The sequence below is a fragment of the Anomaloglossus baeobatrachus genome, chromosome 8 (genome assembly GCF_048569485.1).
Source record: "Anomaloglossus baeobatrachus isolate aAnoBae1 chromosome 8, aAnoBae1.hap1, whole genome shotgun sequence".
NCBI lineage: Eukaryota > Metazoa > Chordata > Amphibia > Anura > Aromobatidae > Anomaloglossus > Anomaloglossus baeobatrachus.
The window spans coordinates 205,803,384-205,818,258 of record NC_134360.1 but is presented as its reverse complement, the minus strand read 5'-3'; the positions used below and the strand labels follow the sequence as shown (position 1 = coordinate 205,818,258).

The 14,875-nt window shown below is 48.4% G+C and overlaps 1 protein-coding gene across 1 annotated transcript in view; it reads left to right on the top strand.

The window, feature by feature from the left end:
- The window catches only part of TUT4 (terminal uridylyl transferase 4), a 209,217-nt gene that overhangs the window by 142,380 nt on the left and 51,962 nt on the right, over window positions 1-14,875 (top strand). The window contains exons 19-23 of the mRNA XM_075320092.1: window positions 5,049-5,138; window positions 7,087-7,200; window positions 7,536-7,613; window positions 10,169-10,346; window positions 10,453-10,500. Of these exons, the coding sequence (XP_075176207.1) occupies window positions 5,049-5,138; window positions 7,087-7,200; window positions 7,536-7,613; window positions 10,169-10,346; window positions 10,453-10,500 (508 nt within the window). The remainder of the gene's footprint in view (window positions 1-5,048; window positions 5,139-7,086; window positions 7,201-7,535; window positions 7,614-10,168; window positions 10,347-10,452; window positions 10,501-14,875) is intronic.

Below are 14,875 nucleotides of genomic sequence, written 5' to 3'. Positions count from 1 at the left end.
CACCTCACTTAAGGATCCCACTGACCGCCAGGTTGACCTCCTGGCCAAGTCTGTCTATGAGGCAGCAGGGGCCTCGTTCTCCCCATCCTTTGCAGCAGTGTGGGCTCTCAAAGCCATCTCTGCTTCCCTAGAGGAGATGCATTCCCTCACTAGGGACTCTATGCCTGAATTGGTTGCCTTAACTTCCCAGGCTTCAGCCTTTTCAGCCTACGCCATGTCTGCCATGCTGGAGGCTTCTCACCGCACTGCGGTGGCCTCCGCTAATTCCCTCGCTATCCGCAGGATCTTGTGGCTTCGACAGTGGAAGGCAGATGCTTCCTCAAAGAAGTACTTTGCTGGGCTCCCATTTGCTGGGTCCAGACTGTTCGGTGAACAACTGGATGAAATAATTAAGGAGGCTACTGGCAGGAAGAGTACTTCCTTGCCACAGACTAAAACCAGGAAACCTGTTCAGGGCAGGAACCAGTCGAGGTTTCGTTCCTTTCGTTCCTCTAACTGGTCGTCCTCTAAGCCCTCGGCCTCGTCCACTAACTCAGCCAAGGACCAGAAGCCCACCTGGCGCAAGATGCCGCGTCCACAAGGGTCCGCAGGAGCTGCTGCCATCAAGGCAGCCTCCTCTTGACTATCTGGCCGAGCCAGCAACGTCCTTGGTCGGTGGCAGGCTCTCCCACTTTGGCGACGTGTGGTTTCAACACGTCTCCGATCAGTGGGTGTGGGATATCATCTCCCACGGCTACAGGATAGAGTTCTCTTCCAGCCCGCCAAACAGATTCTTTCTGTCAACTTTCCCCTGCTCCAAGGCCGCCGCCTTCTCTCAGGCCGTGGCAAACTTACAGGCCAACGGAGTAATTGTACCGGTTCCCGCCAGGGAACGGTTCAGAGGTATTTACTCAAATCTCTTCCTAGTCCCCAAAAAGGACGGTTCCTTCCGGCCCATCCTGGATCTCAAGCTTCTCAACAAGCATGTTCAGGTGCGGCATTTTCGCATGGAGTCTCTGCGATCAGTCATTGCCTCAATGACCCAAGGAGATTTCCTGGCATCCATCGACATCAGAGATGCCTTATCTGCATGTGCCAATTGCAGTTTCACACCAGCGTTGGCTACGTTTTGCAATCGGAGAGGAACATTTCCAATTCGTGGCTCTCCCCTTCGGGTTAGCCACGGCCTCTCGAGTATTTACCAAGGTCATGGCAGCAGTGGTTGCGGTTCTGCACCTCCAGGGGTTGGCAGTGATTCCTTACCTGGACGACCTTCTTGTCAAGGCTTCATCCAGTGCAGACTGTCAGCGGAGTGTCTCGCTCACTCTCGCCACGCTTGTTCAATTCGGGTGGCTTGTCAATCTGCCCAAGTCCACTCTGACCCCGACCCAAAATCTTACGTACCTAGGGATGCAATTCGAGACTCTGCCGGCACTTGTGAAGCTGCCCTTAGTCAAACAGCAGTCCCTCCAACTGGCGGTGCGCTCTCTGTTGAGGCCCCGCCGTCATTCCATCAGGCACCTCATGCAGGTGCTGGTTCAGATGGTGGCGTCAATGGAAGCGGTTCCCTTTGCCCAGTTCCATCTGCGTCCTCTGCAGCTGGACATTCTCCGCTGTTGGGACAAGCGGACTTCTTCCTTGCACAATTTGGTGGCTCTGTCGCCACAGACCAGGAGCTCCCTTCAGTGGTGGCTTCGGCCCCTCTCTCTGTCTCAGGGACGCTCCTTCCTGATCCCGTCCTGGGTGATTCTCACCACAGATGCCAGTCTATCCGGCTGGGGAGCAGTATTTCTCCACCACAGAGCACAGGGCACTTGGACTCCGTCCGAATCAGCCCTCTCGATCAATGTGCTGGAAATCAGAGCTGTGCTCCTAGCTCTCGTAGCCTTTCACCACCTGTTGGCGGGCAAGCACATTCGAGTCCAGTCAGACAACGCGACAGCAGTTGCCTACATCAATCACCAGGGCGGGACTCGCAGCCGCCTGGCAATGTTGGAGGTTCAACGCATCCTTCAGTGGACGGAGGACTCCAAGTCCACCATATCCGCAGTCCACATCCCAGGCGTGGAGAACTGGGAGGCAGATTATCTCAGCCGTCAAACCGTGGACAGCGGCGAGTGGTCTCTGCATCCGGCAGTGTTCCGGTCGATCTGCCGCAAGTGGGGCATTCCGGAAGTGGATCTAATGGCATCCCGGCACAACAACAAGGTCCCGGTTTACGTGGCTCGCTCCCACGATCCTCAGGCCTTTGCAGCGGACGCGCTGGTTCAGGATTGGTCCCAGTTCCGTCTGTCTTACGTGTTTCCCCCTCTAGCTCTCTTGCCCAGAGTCCTGCGCAAGATCAGAATGGAGGGCTGTCGGGTCATACTCATTGCTCCAGACTGGCCCAGGCGAGCTTGGTACCCAGACATGCTCCGTCTGTCCGTAGAGGTGCCGTGGCATCTCCCGGACCGCCCAGACCTTCTCTCACAAGGTCCGTTTTTCCGCCAGAATTCTGCAGCTCAGATTGACGGCGTGGCTCTTGAGTCCTGGATCCTGACGGCTTCCGGCATTCCTCCCGAAGTGATCTCCACTATGACTCAGGCTCGGAAGTCTTCCTCGGCCAAGATTTACCACAGGACTTGGAGAATTTTCCTGTCCTGGTGTCGTTCTTCCGGCCATGCCCCTTGGCCTTTTTCCCTGCCGACCCTTCTGTCCTTCCTGCAGTCTGGTCTGCAATTAGGACTATCCCTCAATTCCCTCAAGGGACAGGTCTCGGCTCTGTCAGTGTTGTTCCAGCGGCGTATCGCCCGGCTGGCTCAGGTGCGCACCTTCATGCAGGGCGCATCTCACATCATTCCGCCTTACCGGCGGCCTCTGGATCCCTGGGACCTTAATCTGGTCCTCACGGCCTTGCAGAAACCCCCTTTTGAGCCTCTTAGGGAGGTTTCTTTGTTTCGACTTTCACAGAAAGTCGTCTTTCTGGTGGCCATAACTTCCCTCAGGAGAGTCTCTGATTTGGCTGCGCTCTCTTCGGAGTCACCTTTTTTGGTTTTTCACAAAGACAAGGTGGTTCTCCGTCCAACTCCGGACTTTCTCCCTAAGGTGTTGTCTCCTTTCCACCTTAACCAGGACATTTCATTGCCTTCCTTTTGTCCGGCTCCTGTGCATCGCTTTGAGAAAGCGTTGCATACTTTAGATTTGGTGCGGGCGCTCCGGATCTATGTGTCACGCACCGCTGCTCTTAGGCGGTGCACCTCTCTTTTTGTGCTGACCACAGGTCAGCGCAAGGGTCTCTCGGCTTCTAAACCAACCCTAGCTCGTTGGATTAGGTCGACCATATCCGATGTCTACCAGTGTACTCAGGTGCCTCCCCCGCCGGGGATCAAGGCGCACTCGACCAGAGCTGTCGGTGCCTCTTGGGCTTTCAGGCACCAGGCTACGGCTCAGCAGGTTTGTCAGGCTGCCACTTGGTCTAGTCTGCACACCTTTTCGAAGCACTACCAAGTGCATGCTCATGCTTCGGCAGATGCGAGCTTGGGCAGACGCATCCTTCAGGCGGCTGTCGCCCATTTGTGAAGTTAGGTTTTGCCTACTTCTCAGTTTTCTGTTTATTTCCCACCCATGGACTGCTTTGAGACCTCCCATGGTCTGGGTCTCCCATAAGGAACGATGAAGAAAAAGAGAATTTTGTTTACTTACCGTAAATTCTTTTTCTTATAGTTCCGACATGGGAGACCCAGCACCCTCCCTGTTGCCTGTTGGCAGTTTTCTTGTTCCGTGTGTTTTCACCGGCTGTTGTTGTAGACAGAGGTTCCGGTTGTTCCGGATTTTGCTCTATCTCTACTTGTGGGTGGATGTCCTCCTTCAGCTTTTGCACTAAACTGGCTAGATTTGATTATCCAGTTGCTGTATATGCTCGGAGGGAGGAGCTACACTTTTTAGTGTAGTACTTTGTGTGTCCTCCGGAGGCAGAAGCTATACACCCATGGTCTGGGTCTCCCATGTCGGAACTATAAGAAAAAGAATTTACGGTAAGTAAACAAAATTCTCTTTTTTTTTCTAGTGTATTCAAAAGGAAAAATCATAAATGTCACACTAAATACATATTTCCTAGAGTGCATGTATGGGTGCATGAGAACCTCACGAGATATTATATAAGGCTCTCACAGAGATCAGAGATCAGCAGCACGAATAAGATTGTCAGTACAGGGTTTGAAGGGTCAGTCCACGTCGAGCGGGGGCACCACTGCGTCTACCCTTGTAGGGTGCCGACCCCTGCGGTCAGGAAGGGTAAGAATAGGGAATCTGCCCGGGATCCTCCCCGTGACCGTAATTTAATGCATCAAACCACTCTTGTTTTTAAATTTGCACTTTGTTGGTTTAATAGAATAAAGTGTTGAATTTTAATGGTGGGGTTTGATTTTTTGAGGTGTACTTTGTCAATAGACCCCCCTGAACATTTTTCGAAGGTTTCTAATACAACAGATGAACCATGGGTTTGTAGATAAAAAGTAAGATTTCCTGGAGAAGAGGGAAATGTCTTCAGACAGAAAGTGTTAGGACTTGGTTAGGGTATAGGAAAAAAAAAAAAACATTGAAAAGAAAGTTCTGAAGGTGAAGATCAGAGGATTTAGGCAAACCATGAATATTTTTGCAAAGCTGCTGGATGCAGAGAGATGTTCTGGGCTGATCTTTGAAGGGGTCTTGGAATAAACAACATCTGGGGCTTATGTTACTGAGGGAACATCTTTCGCTCGCTGCACATGGCGCTATAGTTGCTGTTATAATTTGGAGATGAACTATATTATATGCTCATGATCTGTATGACCTCTCTGGTTTATATTAGTTCTGTGCCTGTAATTCTTCATGTGACTATACAGATAATGGTTGTTCGATGTCTCAGGTAAAACAGACCATTCTCCCAGTGTCTGAATGATTCTGCTGAATGCCAAAATCTGCCACTAGTCATTCATGACTAAGCTGGGACTGCCTGTCTATATGTATCAGGAAAGCAGAAACCGTGGTGTGTCCAAAAAAATAGGTGATAGTAGCAACTCAAACATTTTATGCATTTGTGTCCTTTCCAGGCTCAGCACAACACCCGAATGCTGGCTACATACGCCGCCATTGACCCAAGAGTAAAATACTTGGGTTACACAGTCAAGTTTTTTGCAAAGGTGAGTGATGCTGTTCGCAACCCACTTAAAGATTTGTCCGGCACCGCTCACTTCTGCATCGGCGCCGAGTACATGCCGTGCATTTTGATGCTGAACACAATGTGATTAGCATCTCTGACCTCCCAGTGCTGCATAGTGTTCTGTTTATGGGTTTGTGTATATGCAGAGAGCCCCCCCTAGTGGTGGCCAAAGAAAGACAGAATGTTATGAAACCGCCTATGCAGAGGATTTGGAGTTCTGTAACAGAAAAGTGGAGCAAGAACGATATTTTGGTCACCCAAGTGCCCTCTTGTCTGTGGAATCTCCAGCCATAGAGGGAAATCACATGTTTGGAGTTGTTTGCTATTATTTGTTCTTGTATGGCATGGATAGCTGTAAAGAGCCATTTTATGGATTTCTAATCTGAAATATACATTCTTAACTAGAGATATAAAGCAGGAAACTGCGTGTAGTCCATTGAATACAAAACCATAGTTTTCACCCACTTTGAGTGAAATTTGGCACGACCCATTTTTTTGAATAACAGACTAAAAATACTGCGAACATTAAAGAGGTTGTCCACTGGTAATGTGATCTCCCTTTCTTTTGTCCTAACTCTTCCAAACTAACAATTTCCTATTATACTTCTGCTATCTACGCTTCTCCTGTAAGCTTATCTCTAAAAGGCGCATAAATATCTTTATAGTTGTAGTTTTGATCCTTCTGACTGCAGACCGGAATCGGACCAACTGAGCAGGGCACAGCAGCACTGGTGGGGGCTGAGAGGACAGTGAAGTGTGATGTGGGCATGCGTGCCCAGACTGCTGTCACTCACAGAGAGGCAGCCCCTCCCATCTAGTGATGTGCTCTGCTCAGTTGGTCTGATTCCGTTATGCAGTCAAAAGTATCAAAGCTACAACAACAATAATAAAGATACTTACAAGCCTATTAGAGATAAGCTAACAGGAGCAGAGTAGATATCAGAATTATAGTAGGAAAGTGTTAGTTAGGAAAAGTTAGGATAAAAGAATGGGGGTCACATTAGTAGTGGAAAGCTTCTTTAAAACTCAAAATGCCCCCCCCCCCCCCTCACGAGATGTGCGCCCCTCCCCAATTTTGGGCTCTATAGAAATAAAGGAGAAAATTGAGGTCTGTCGAATGCAAAATCACACTTTTTGCCAAAAGGGTCTTAAAGAATTAACTCCATGGCGCCCAAAGAGTCACTCTTAAAGGGGCAGCAACCATATAGTCACTAAGGTGGGGTAACCTGCTAACTCGCTCTAAAGTCAGTAACTATAGCAACAGCCAGTGCACCAGTAATTAGAGCCTCATTTATGAGAATTGCCTCACAGTAAGATTACTCTGGTTGCCTATAGCCACTGCAGCATTAACTGGGGCTTCATCTTATGAGGATTGCCTCACAATAAGATTGTTCTGGTTGCCTATAGCCACCGCAGAAGTAACTGGTGCCTCATTTAAGAAATTTACCTCACAGTAAGAGTGTTCTGGTTGTCTAATGCAACCAGAGTGCAGCTTTCAGCATTGAAGCTGTTGAGGTAAAGTGAAAGCTGAGCTCTGATTGGTTGCTATGGTCAACTAGAACAGTCTGACTGTGAGGCGATTCTCATAACCGAAATTTGAGACCTCTGATCAGCGTGAGGTGACTACTAAGGGTCATAATACTAAGGACTATTCTTTGTTCGCCTCAGTGTTACAAAAAAATTATAAAAATAAACAAATAATAAAAAAAGAGAAATAAAAAAAAAAATTAAACACTGAAGATTCCTTCTTCAGGGTGGAACTGAAAATGTAACCTTAGCAAGTGTAACCAACAATTCAACATTTTGTTTTCCGCGAGTGAATCCGCGGGTATTTTGTTAGTTGATACATATTAGAATTGGTTTTTTTTTACGTGATTCCCTTTTGCTTGTATTGTGGAATAACACACGTTCTTGTTTTTTTGTTTTAGCGCTGTGATATAGGTGATGCATCAAGGGGGAGCCTGTCTTCCTATGCGTACATCCTTATGGTCCTGTATTTCCTCCAGCAGAGAAAACCACCCGTCATACCGGTGCTACAAGAGGTAAGAAATGGCAGGAGTCTAGGTAAAGAGAACTATAAGGTGGAGATATGAAGATTAATGGATGACCGTTGTAATCCCATAACCATCACGACGGATACAGCGGCAAGTGCTCAATTTCCCTGCAGTGCCTCCAGTGGGCAAATAGAGAATTGCACCGTTTTGAAATGCATTTCAACTATGTAAATGAAGTACGTGAACGTGTCCAGTCCTTTATAGTGAATATGAATAGGGGGGCCGCTTCTAACTATCAACTCAGAATCCCCTAATAAAGTATTAATTAGGGGTGTCAGGTTTAGAAACTCCATTTTAAAAGGGTCCTATTTCTGTGTACTTAGATATACGACGGGCATGTTATTCCACGAAGGATGGTGGACGGCTGGAACGCCTTTTTCTTTGATAACACAGAAGAGTTGGTAAGTGCTCCAATCCCTGGAAGTCTAGATTAGTATGTAGATCAAAGCCCTACTGTTAGGCTGTGTTCACACTATATCGCTCCGGCCTGTTGCAGATTTCATTACATTTTGGCATAATTACAGCCATTAACCCCATCACCCCCTGACAATTTTCAGGGTTTTTTTTTGTTTTTTGCTCCCCTTCTTCCGAGAGCCGTAACTTTTTTTTTTAAATTTTTCCGTCAATCTTGCCATATGAGGGATTGTTTTTTGCGGGACGAGTTGTACTTTTAAATAAAACCGTACGTTTTACCATATAGTGTACTGGAAAACAAGAAAAAATTTCAAGTGCAGAAAAATTGCAAAAAAAAAGAGATTGCATAATTGTTTTTGAGATATTTTATTCACTGTGTTCACTATATGGTAAAACTGATGTCGGTGTGATGCCTCAGGTCGGTAAGACTTCGTAGAAACCAAACATGTATAGGTTTACATTTATCTAAGGGGTTAAAAAAAATAAATCTGGAGTTTGTCCAAAAAAGTGGTGCACTTTTTGCACCATTTTCCATGATCCGTAGCGTTGTCATTTTTCAGGATTTATGGCTCAGTGACTGCTTACTTTTTGCGTTTCGAGCTGACGTTTTTATTGGTACCATTTTTGCGCAGATGCTACGTTATGATCGCCGGTTATTGCATTTTGTGCAAAATTTGTGGCGACCAAAAACCATAATTTTGGCGTTTGGATTTTTTTTGCCACTACACCATTTACCGATCAGATGAATTGGTTTTATATTTTGATAAATCAGGCATTTCTAAACGCGGCAATACCAAATATGTGTATATTTTCTATTTGTTTAACCCTTTAATTTTCAATGGGGCGAAGAAGGGGTGATTTGAACTTTTAGGGTTTTTTATTTTTTTTATTTTTAATTATTTTTTTTATTTTACTAGTTTCCCTGATCGCTCATTCATTTCTGTTGATCACAGCTACACAGCTGAGGTCAGCAGAAATACTGACCTCTTGTAACCTGCAGCACTCGGCTGCCTGTTACAGGAAGTGAGTCATGATAGCTACAGGAGTCATCACATGACCCTGTGCTACCATGACAACCATCGGCTCAGAGTGATAACGTCACAGTTTCGGCGATGGGGCTGGGTAAGTGAAAATGTACTGCTGTCAAGGTAGAAATTTAGGTAAAGATAGCTAATGGTATCTTCGTTCAGGGTATCCAGAGGCCGGTGCCGTGTTAGCTATATATCTGCGCAGATATAATAAATAACTCAGAAGCAATGATCACAGAAGCTGTGTTCACTCTTTGAGCCAGCGTCATCAACTGGGCTCGTGTATTGGAAAAGACTCAATTATACAGAATGCAACACAGACCTTTAAACTAGAACAGGGAGTAGGGAGTATTCAACTCCCCAATCTTTCCCAGTATGCTGTAAAATACATCTCTGTTCATTATACATTCTTTCTGTGTGTGAAACCACTGATAAGACTTTTACTAACCATCATTAAGACTTTCACTGTTTAACATTCTGGCTTCATTATCTTTGGTTAACCCTTTCCTGAAGATACAACCTAGAATCATATTATGGCGTCTGTGCAATTGTCATATAGACACACAGATAATTATGCAATGACATCTACATTTTGATTATTTACATGCACAGATATTCTTATTACGTTTGAACAAACAATTTATAGCCTAGGCTACCTTCACACTGCGACTGGCATTTAAATGGCGCTGTGACATTTTGACAACGCCATTTAAGGGGTTAACAGGCATGGGTGGAACGCGGATCCACTCTTGCCTGAGAGGCACACATGTCAGCTGTGCAAATCAGCTGACATGTGCATGGATCCCCACCGACTGCCGTCAGTAGCCGGCGGGGATTACACTATGGTGGTTTAGGATGTAATTTTACTACCCGCGGTCATTAAGGGGTTAATGATTTTTGCACAACTGCTGCAAGATTATTGACATGTATGTAGAGATGAGCATTTCGAATCATGATGATGCCACAGACTGCTCCTCTGTGGTGGCCAGTTTATATTTCTGCACCCGGGTCGCCTCCGGTGCTTACTAATGACTAGGCCTCTTGCAATATCATAACATCACGGAGCTTAGTAAGCACAGGATGCACGCGGGGGTACCGGGCCGAACATTCGGAGCACAGACTTTATGGCTGGCTACCACGGAGGACCGGACTGGACATTGGTCAAGGACAGTGCGAATCTCTACCTATATAGAGACAGAAGCAAGATGGAGCTGCGGGAAAGCAGCATAGTAAAGGTCATCTCAGAGAGGGTTAGTTGGAGATCCAATCCAAAATTTGTAACTGGTCCCCCTCCAACTCATACTGGTGTCATCTTATGTTGAAGGGAGGCATTTGGGACCCACTTCACCAAGGTGACTGTATCCTCGACACCCCCTTCAGTCTCCAAAAAGAAAGGTTAGCACATATAACATTCACAGATGATCACTATACTGGAAGCCTCCATTGTTTTGGTAGCTCTTCTTACCTGGCATATGTAAGCTGAATTTATTGTTTGTTTTTTCTTGTTGTTGCAGAGGAGCCGGTTTCCGTCTCTGGGGCAGAATACTGAATCTCTAGGGGAGCTGTGGCTCGGCTTCCTTAGATTTTACACAGAAGAGTTTGACTTCAAGGAGTACGTCATCAGCATCAGGCAGAAAAAATTGCTTACGACATTTGAGAAGCAATGGACGTCCAAGTGCATCGCTATTGAAGGTTTGTATTACACAACATCTTAAAGAAAAGGTAATAAAGTATTATTTATTTGTTGTCATGTACTGAGAATACTGGATTTTCACTTGTCCCCGTTTCCTTGCCTTAGATCCATTTGATCTTAATCATAACCTTGGAGCTGGAGTCTCAAGGAAAAGTAAGTATCGTGTATTGGGATTCTGTTCCTTTCATTTATTTCTGCATTTTCTTTTGGATCTATTTATTGCGTTTCTTAAAAATGATTCTCATAAGATTTTGCAATCAAAGACCTAACGTGTATTATTGATTCTCTGCACCTTCCTTCACAAACTCAAAGTGTAGACTGTCCTCTGTATTTCCTGGAGCCTTTAATGTACGAAAAGGCCTGAAAAGGATATTCCCATTTTGAACATTTTTAGTAAATTGTTTAGATTGTGGGACCCTGTTGAAATTGCTTATTTGACAGTCATGTAACACCCATAGCAGTCTGGATGCAGCAGATAGCAGTCTGAAAAGGGGACCCCCGTCACTCAGATAGATGTGGATCCCAGAAGTGTGACCTGCTACTATTAGGCAATTATGGTTTATCCTTTCCATGTTTGCACCAGGGGCGGAACGATCGGAATCGCGGCCAGACCCAGGGGTGCAGGGGGCCGGCTGCCCCAACCCCTGCTTCAGCTGGATGTGCGGCTTCGGACGCACATCTAGCTGAAATGCGCCCCTGCACTGCATTATATGCTGCCAGCCAAACAGAAGTCGTCAGCTTTTAGCGGCGCCCCCGTGACTGAGGCGGCACGTGATAATGACGTCTTGCATGGACACCAATGAAAGCTGCCGGCCACTGCAGGTTGATTATAGAGAAGGACGTCGCGTGACGTGAGAGCCAGGGAGGATGAGCGCAGTATATACCAGTAGAGGAACATACTTACCAGGAGGGGGACAGCATGTACCAGGATGGGGGACATATTTAGTAGAATGGGGGACATGCCAGGATGGGGAATATATATACCAGGATGGGGGACATATTTACCAGGAAGGAAGCCAGGATAGAGTACATTAAAACAGGACTGGGTTACATTATTACATGGGGGGGGGCAACTCTTATGTCTTGATCGGATTTAGAACGCTAAATGTATACATACATCTGACTAGCATGGGGGGCAGGGGCAGATCCAAATTTTGCTCCGGGGCCCATTGAACTCTAGTTACACCACTGGTTGACACTTTCCCTTTAACATTAGATTCCCATAAAATCTGCAGTGAGACAAGTGAGGCTGTGATGGCCACTGTGAGGCAAATCCCGGGATATGAAGATGAATTATGACTTCCAGTCATAATCGCTCATCACTCCCTGGCAGTGCCCCCCTCCCTTCTTGTCCTCAATGTCCAGCATCTGTGAAGGTGTCACATCCCATGGCCATCTCCTATGATATGGAAATTAGGTGATGTGGGAACAATGGACACAGGATGACTCCCTGCCGTGACCCTGTGGTAGGAGCTGCTATCTAATTAGCAAGCTTGGAAGTATCCAGACAGAACGACTCCAGTAAAAAATGGTTCATATCTCGCAAGCCATATTTCCGATAAATATGGCAACCATAAAAATGGTGTCTCCGCATGCGGACGATGCTGGCACACCCTTTTTATGGGAGCGGGAGCTTGGGAAATACCCCAGGCGTGATATCAGCCAATGGGGAACTAGTAGACAAGTCATGAAACCTCTCGTTCTGTAGCTAAATTCATAGCTGTCACAATGAGAGCGTCGGCGTCCGCCTACGACGCTCCCAGGCAAAGTTATGGCCCATATTCCATGTTGTGGATTGTCCATAACTCCAGCCAGGGGTGGAGCAGTGCTCCCTCTGAGGTCACTAAGGTAGGAGGGGACCTGGATTTGCCCAGGTTGATAACCCTACTTCGGCCATTTTCCAGCGTTCTTTCGCTGGGGGTCACGTGTAGGAAACATCTGTGGGAGTTCCTGGAAACCTGGTCTACAGCGCCCCCCTGTGGCCAGACGCACAAGGTAACTGATTGAATTGCATACCTGTTTGTAAACCATGCTTTATCTGTAACTGTACTCTGACATATGTATATTCTGTAGATTCCCTATTGTATATATTGTAGTTCTAGTGTGCTTTAGGCTGATTAAATTATATAATTAATCTTGGGCTGTTCTGTTATCTCGATCTTGAATCCCACGTCTGTGTGTTCGGCTAATAGTTACCGTGAAGCGGTTGGTGGCAGCGAGTTGTGCCAAGGATTATTGTGGGGAGGCCAGTGAGATTCGGGGAGATTTTATATATTCCGCCCGCGGAGGTCGGGGGAATATATACCCTACTCTCACTGGGGACCCTTCAATAATCGGCATAAGTAGTATAGCGGCCTCCTTGCTTATTGTCGGGCAATTCCATAATTGGCCTGACTATAAGAGGGGCGCTAGAGAGCGCGTCACGTGCTCTGTCTGTCGGTCGGGAGGTATAAAGGAGGGGTGACCCCCACTTGTTACCCCCCGATTGTGACGTACTGGTAGCCAGCGCGGGGGATTTCTGAGTGATCCCCCCGGTGGTTCGTGACATATTGGTGGCATAGCGGTGGGATCGAGATAATAGTGTGTGTGAGTGTGAGACCCATACTCCCAGACACTAAAGACTGCCTGCAGCAGCTGTGGCTGCTGGGGTCTTCAGACTAGCTCAACACTAGAGTGTCAGAGTGCAGATACTGTAAGGTGTGTGGAGGCATCAGGTGTCAGTTCTGTGTCAGTGACCAAAAGTCTGCAAGAATGGCTGATGGCACCAGGAGCAGAGCTAGGCAACTGGCCAATGCTAAAACAGGAGCCGAAGAGAGGGAGGACGGTGCTGTGGACAGTAATGAGGAGGTTGCCCACGAGTCCTCCAGGAGCTCGACGCCAGAAAACAGCTCTGCAGAGGACATTGCACAACCTGGCACTGCTGGACAAGATGAGGAGCAGCTCACCCAAGGGTCCTCAACGAGCCAGATGCCAGCCCTCCGCTCTGCAATGGACAGTGAATCACCAGGCTCCGCAGCGGGCCGCAGATCACCACGTGCCATTCCACCGAGCCTGGGAGGCTCGGATAGCCTTCTTCAAATGGCTATGGCCCTTCTCCAGGCTGGAGACCGGGAGGGCTACAGGGAACTCATGGCAGAGCGCAGGGCCGCGTGTGAGGCTGCGGAGCGGCAGGCAGAGCGGCAGGCAGCGCGTGAAGAGCGCCAGGCAGAGCGTGAGGCTGCGGAGCGACGGCAACAGGCAGACCGGGACCACCAGCTGCAGCTAGCTCAGCTCCGGCCCTCATCAGCCACACGTGACCTTCAAGACACCAAACTTCCAAAGGTCCGTGTTGAGGACTTCCCAGTGCTGGAGAAGGATGGAGACTTGGACTCTTTCCTGACTGCTTTTGAACGGACTTGCCTGCAGCACCATCTGGACAAGGATCAGTGGGCCAAATACCTGACCCCCCGTTTAAGGGGTAAGGCCCTGGAAATCCTTGGGGACTTGCCTGCTGAGGCAGATCAGGGCTACGACACCATCAAGCGGGCCCTGATCCAACAGTACAACCTCACTCCAGAGTCCTACCGCAAGAAGTTCCGGAGCCTACAGAAGGGACCAAAGGACTCCTGGGCTGACCACAGGCGGGCACTTGCCCGAGCTGCCGACCACTGGACCCAAGGCCTGCAGCTTTCCACCGGACCGGAGATCCTGGACTTGTTCATCACGGAGCAACTCTTGTGGAACTGCCCTGAGGATCTCCGCCAGTTCATCCGAGACCAGAAGCCAAAGGGGTCCACGGCTACAGCTGCCCTGGCCGATGACTACACCAACAATCGGGCTCCTGAGGCCAGGAGAGCAGCCACCAGCAGCACCTGGAGAGGGGGTAAGATGAATTCTGCGACTGCCCCACCTGCCCCTAGACTGCAGGGGGTGTCCCCCTCAACTCCCCTCTCCAGGCCCGTGGCAGAGCCAAGACGGTGCCACCAGTGCAACCTACCTGGACACTTCAAGGCCATGTGCCCTCAGCGTCCCAAGGCCCCGGCTCCGTCCCCGTCCCAAGGGCCGCCCAAGGTGTATTGTGTGGGTGGGGGTGGTGGTAGGTCCCTGGACAGCTTCCAACCTGTCACCGTCGGCCGGTCTGTGACCATAGGACTGCGAGACAGCGCCTCGGAGGTGACTCTGGTGCGGCCTGAGATGGTGTCCCCCCAAGACTTGATCCCTGGAAAAACCCTCGCTGTCTCCGGGATTGGAGGCATTGACCCGGCGCTGCCTGTTGCTGACATTTATGTGGACTGGGGCGCAGGGCGAGGGGTGAGGGAGGTGGGGGTAACTGATCGGATCCCCGCAAACGTGCTACTTGGGACAGATTTGGGGCAGATAACCTCCCAGTTTGGGCCCCCACCAAGGGCTGAACCTTCAGCCAGTACGGACATGACTCCTGACAAGGTTAATGTGTTATCTATGAATGATGTGAGAGAGGGGGGAGTGAACTCTGATATTTCTGCTTGCACAGACACCATAGACACACACACAGCTGCAGCTGTGACAG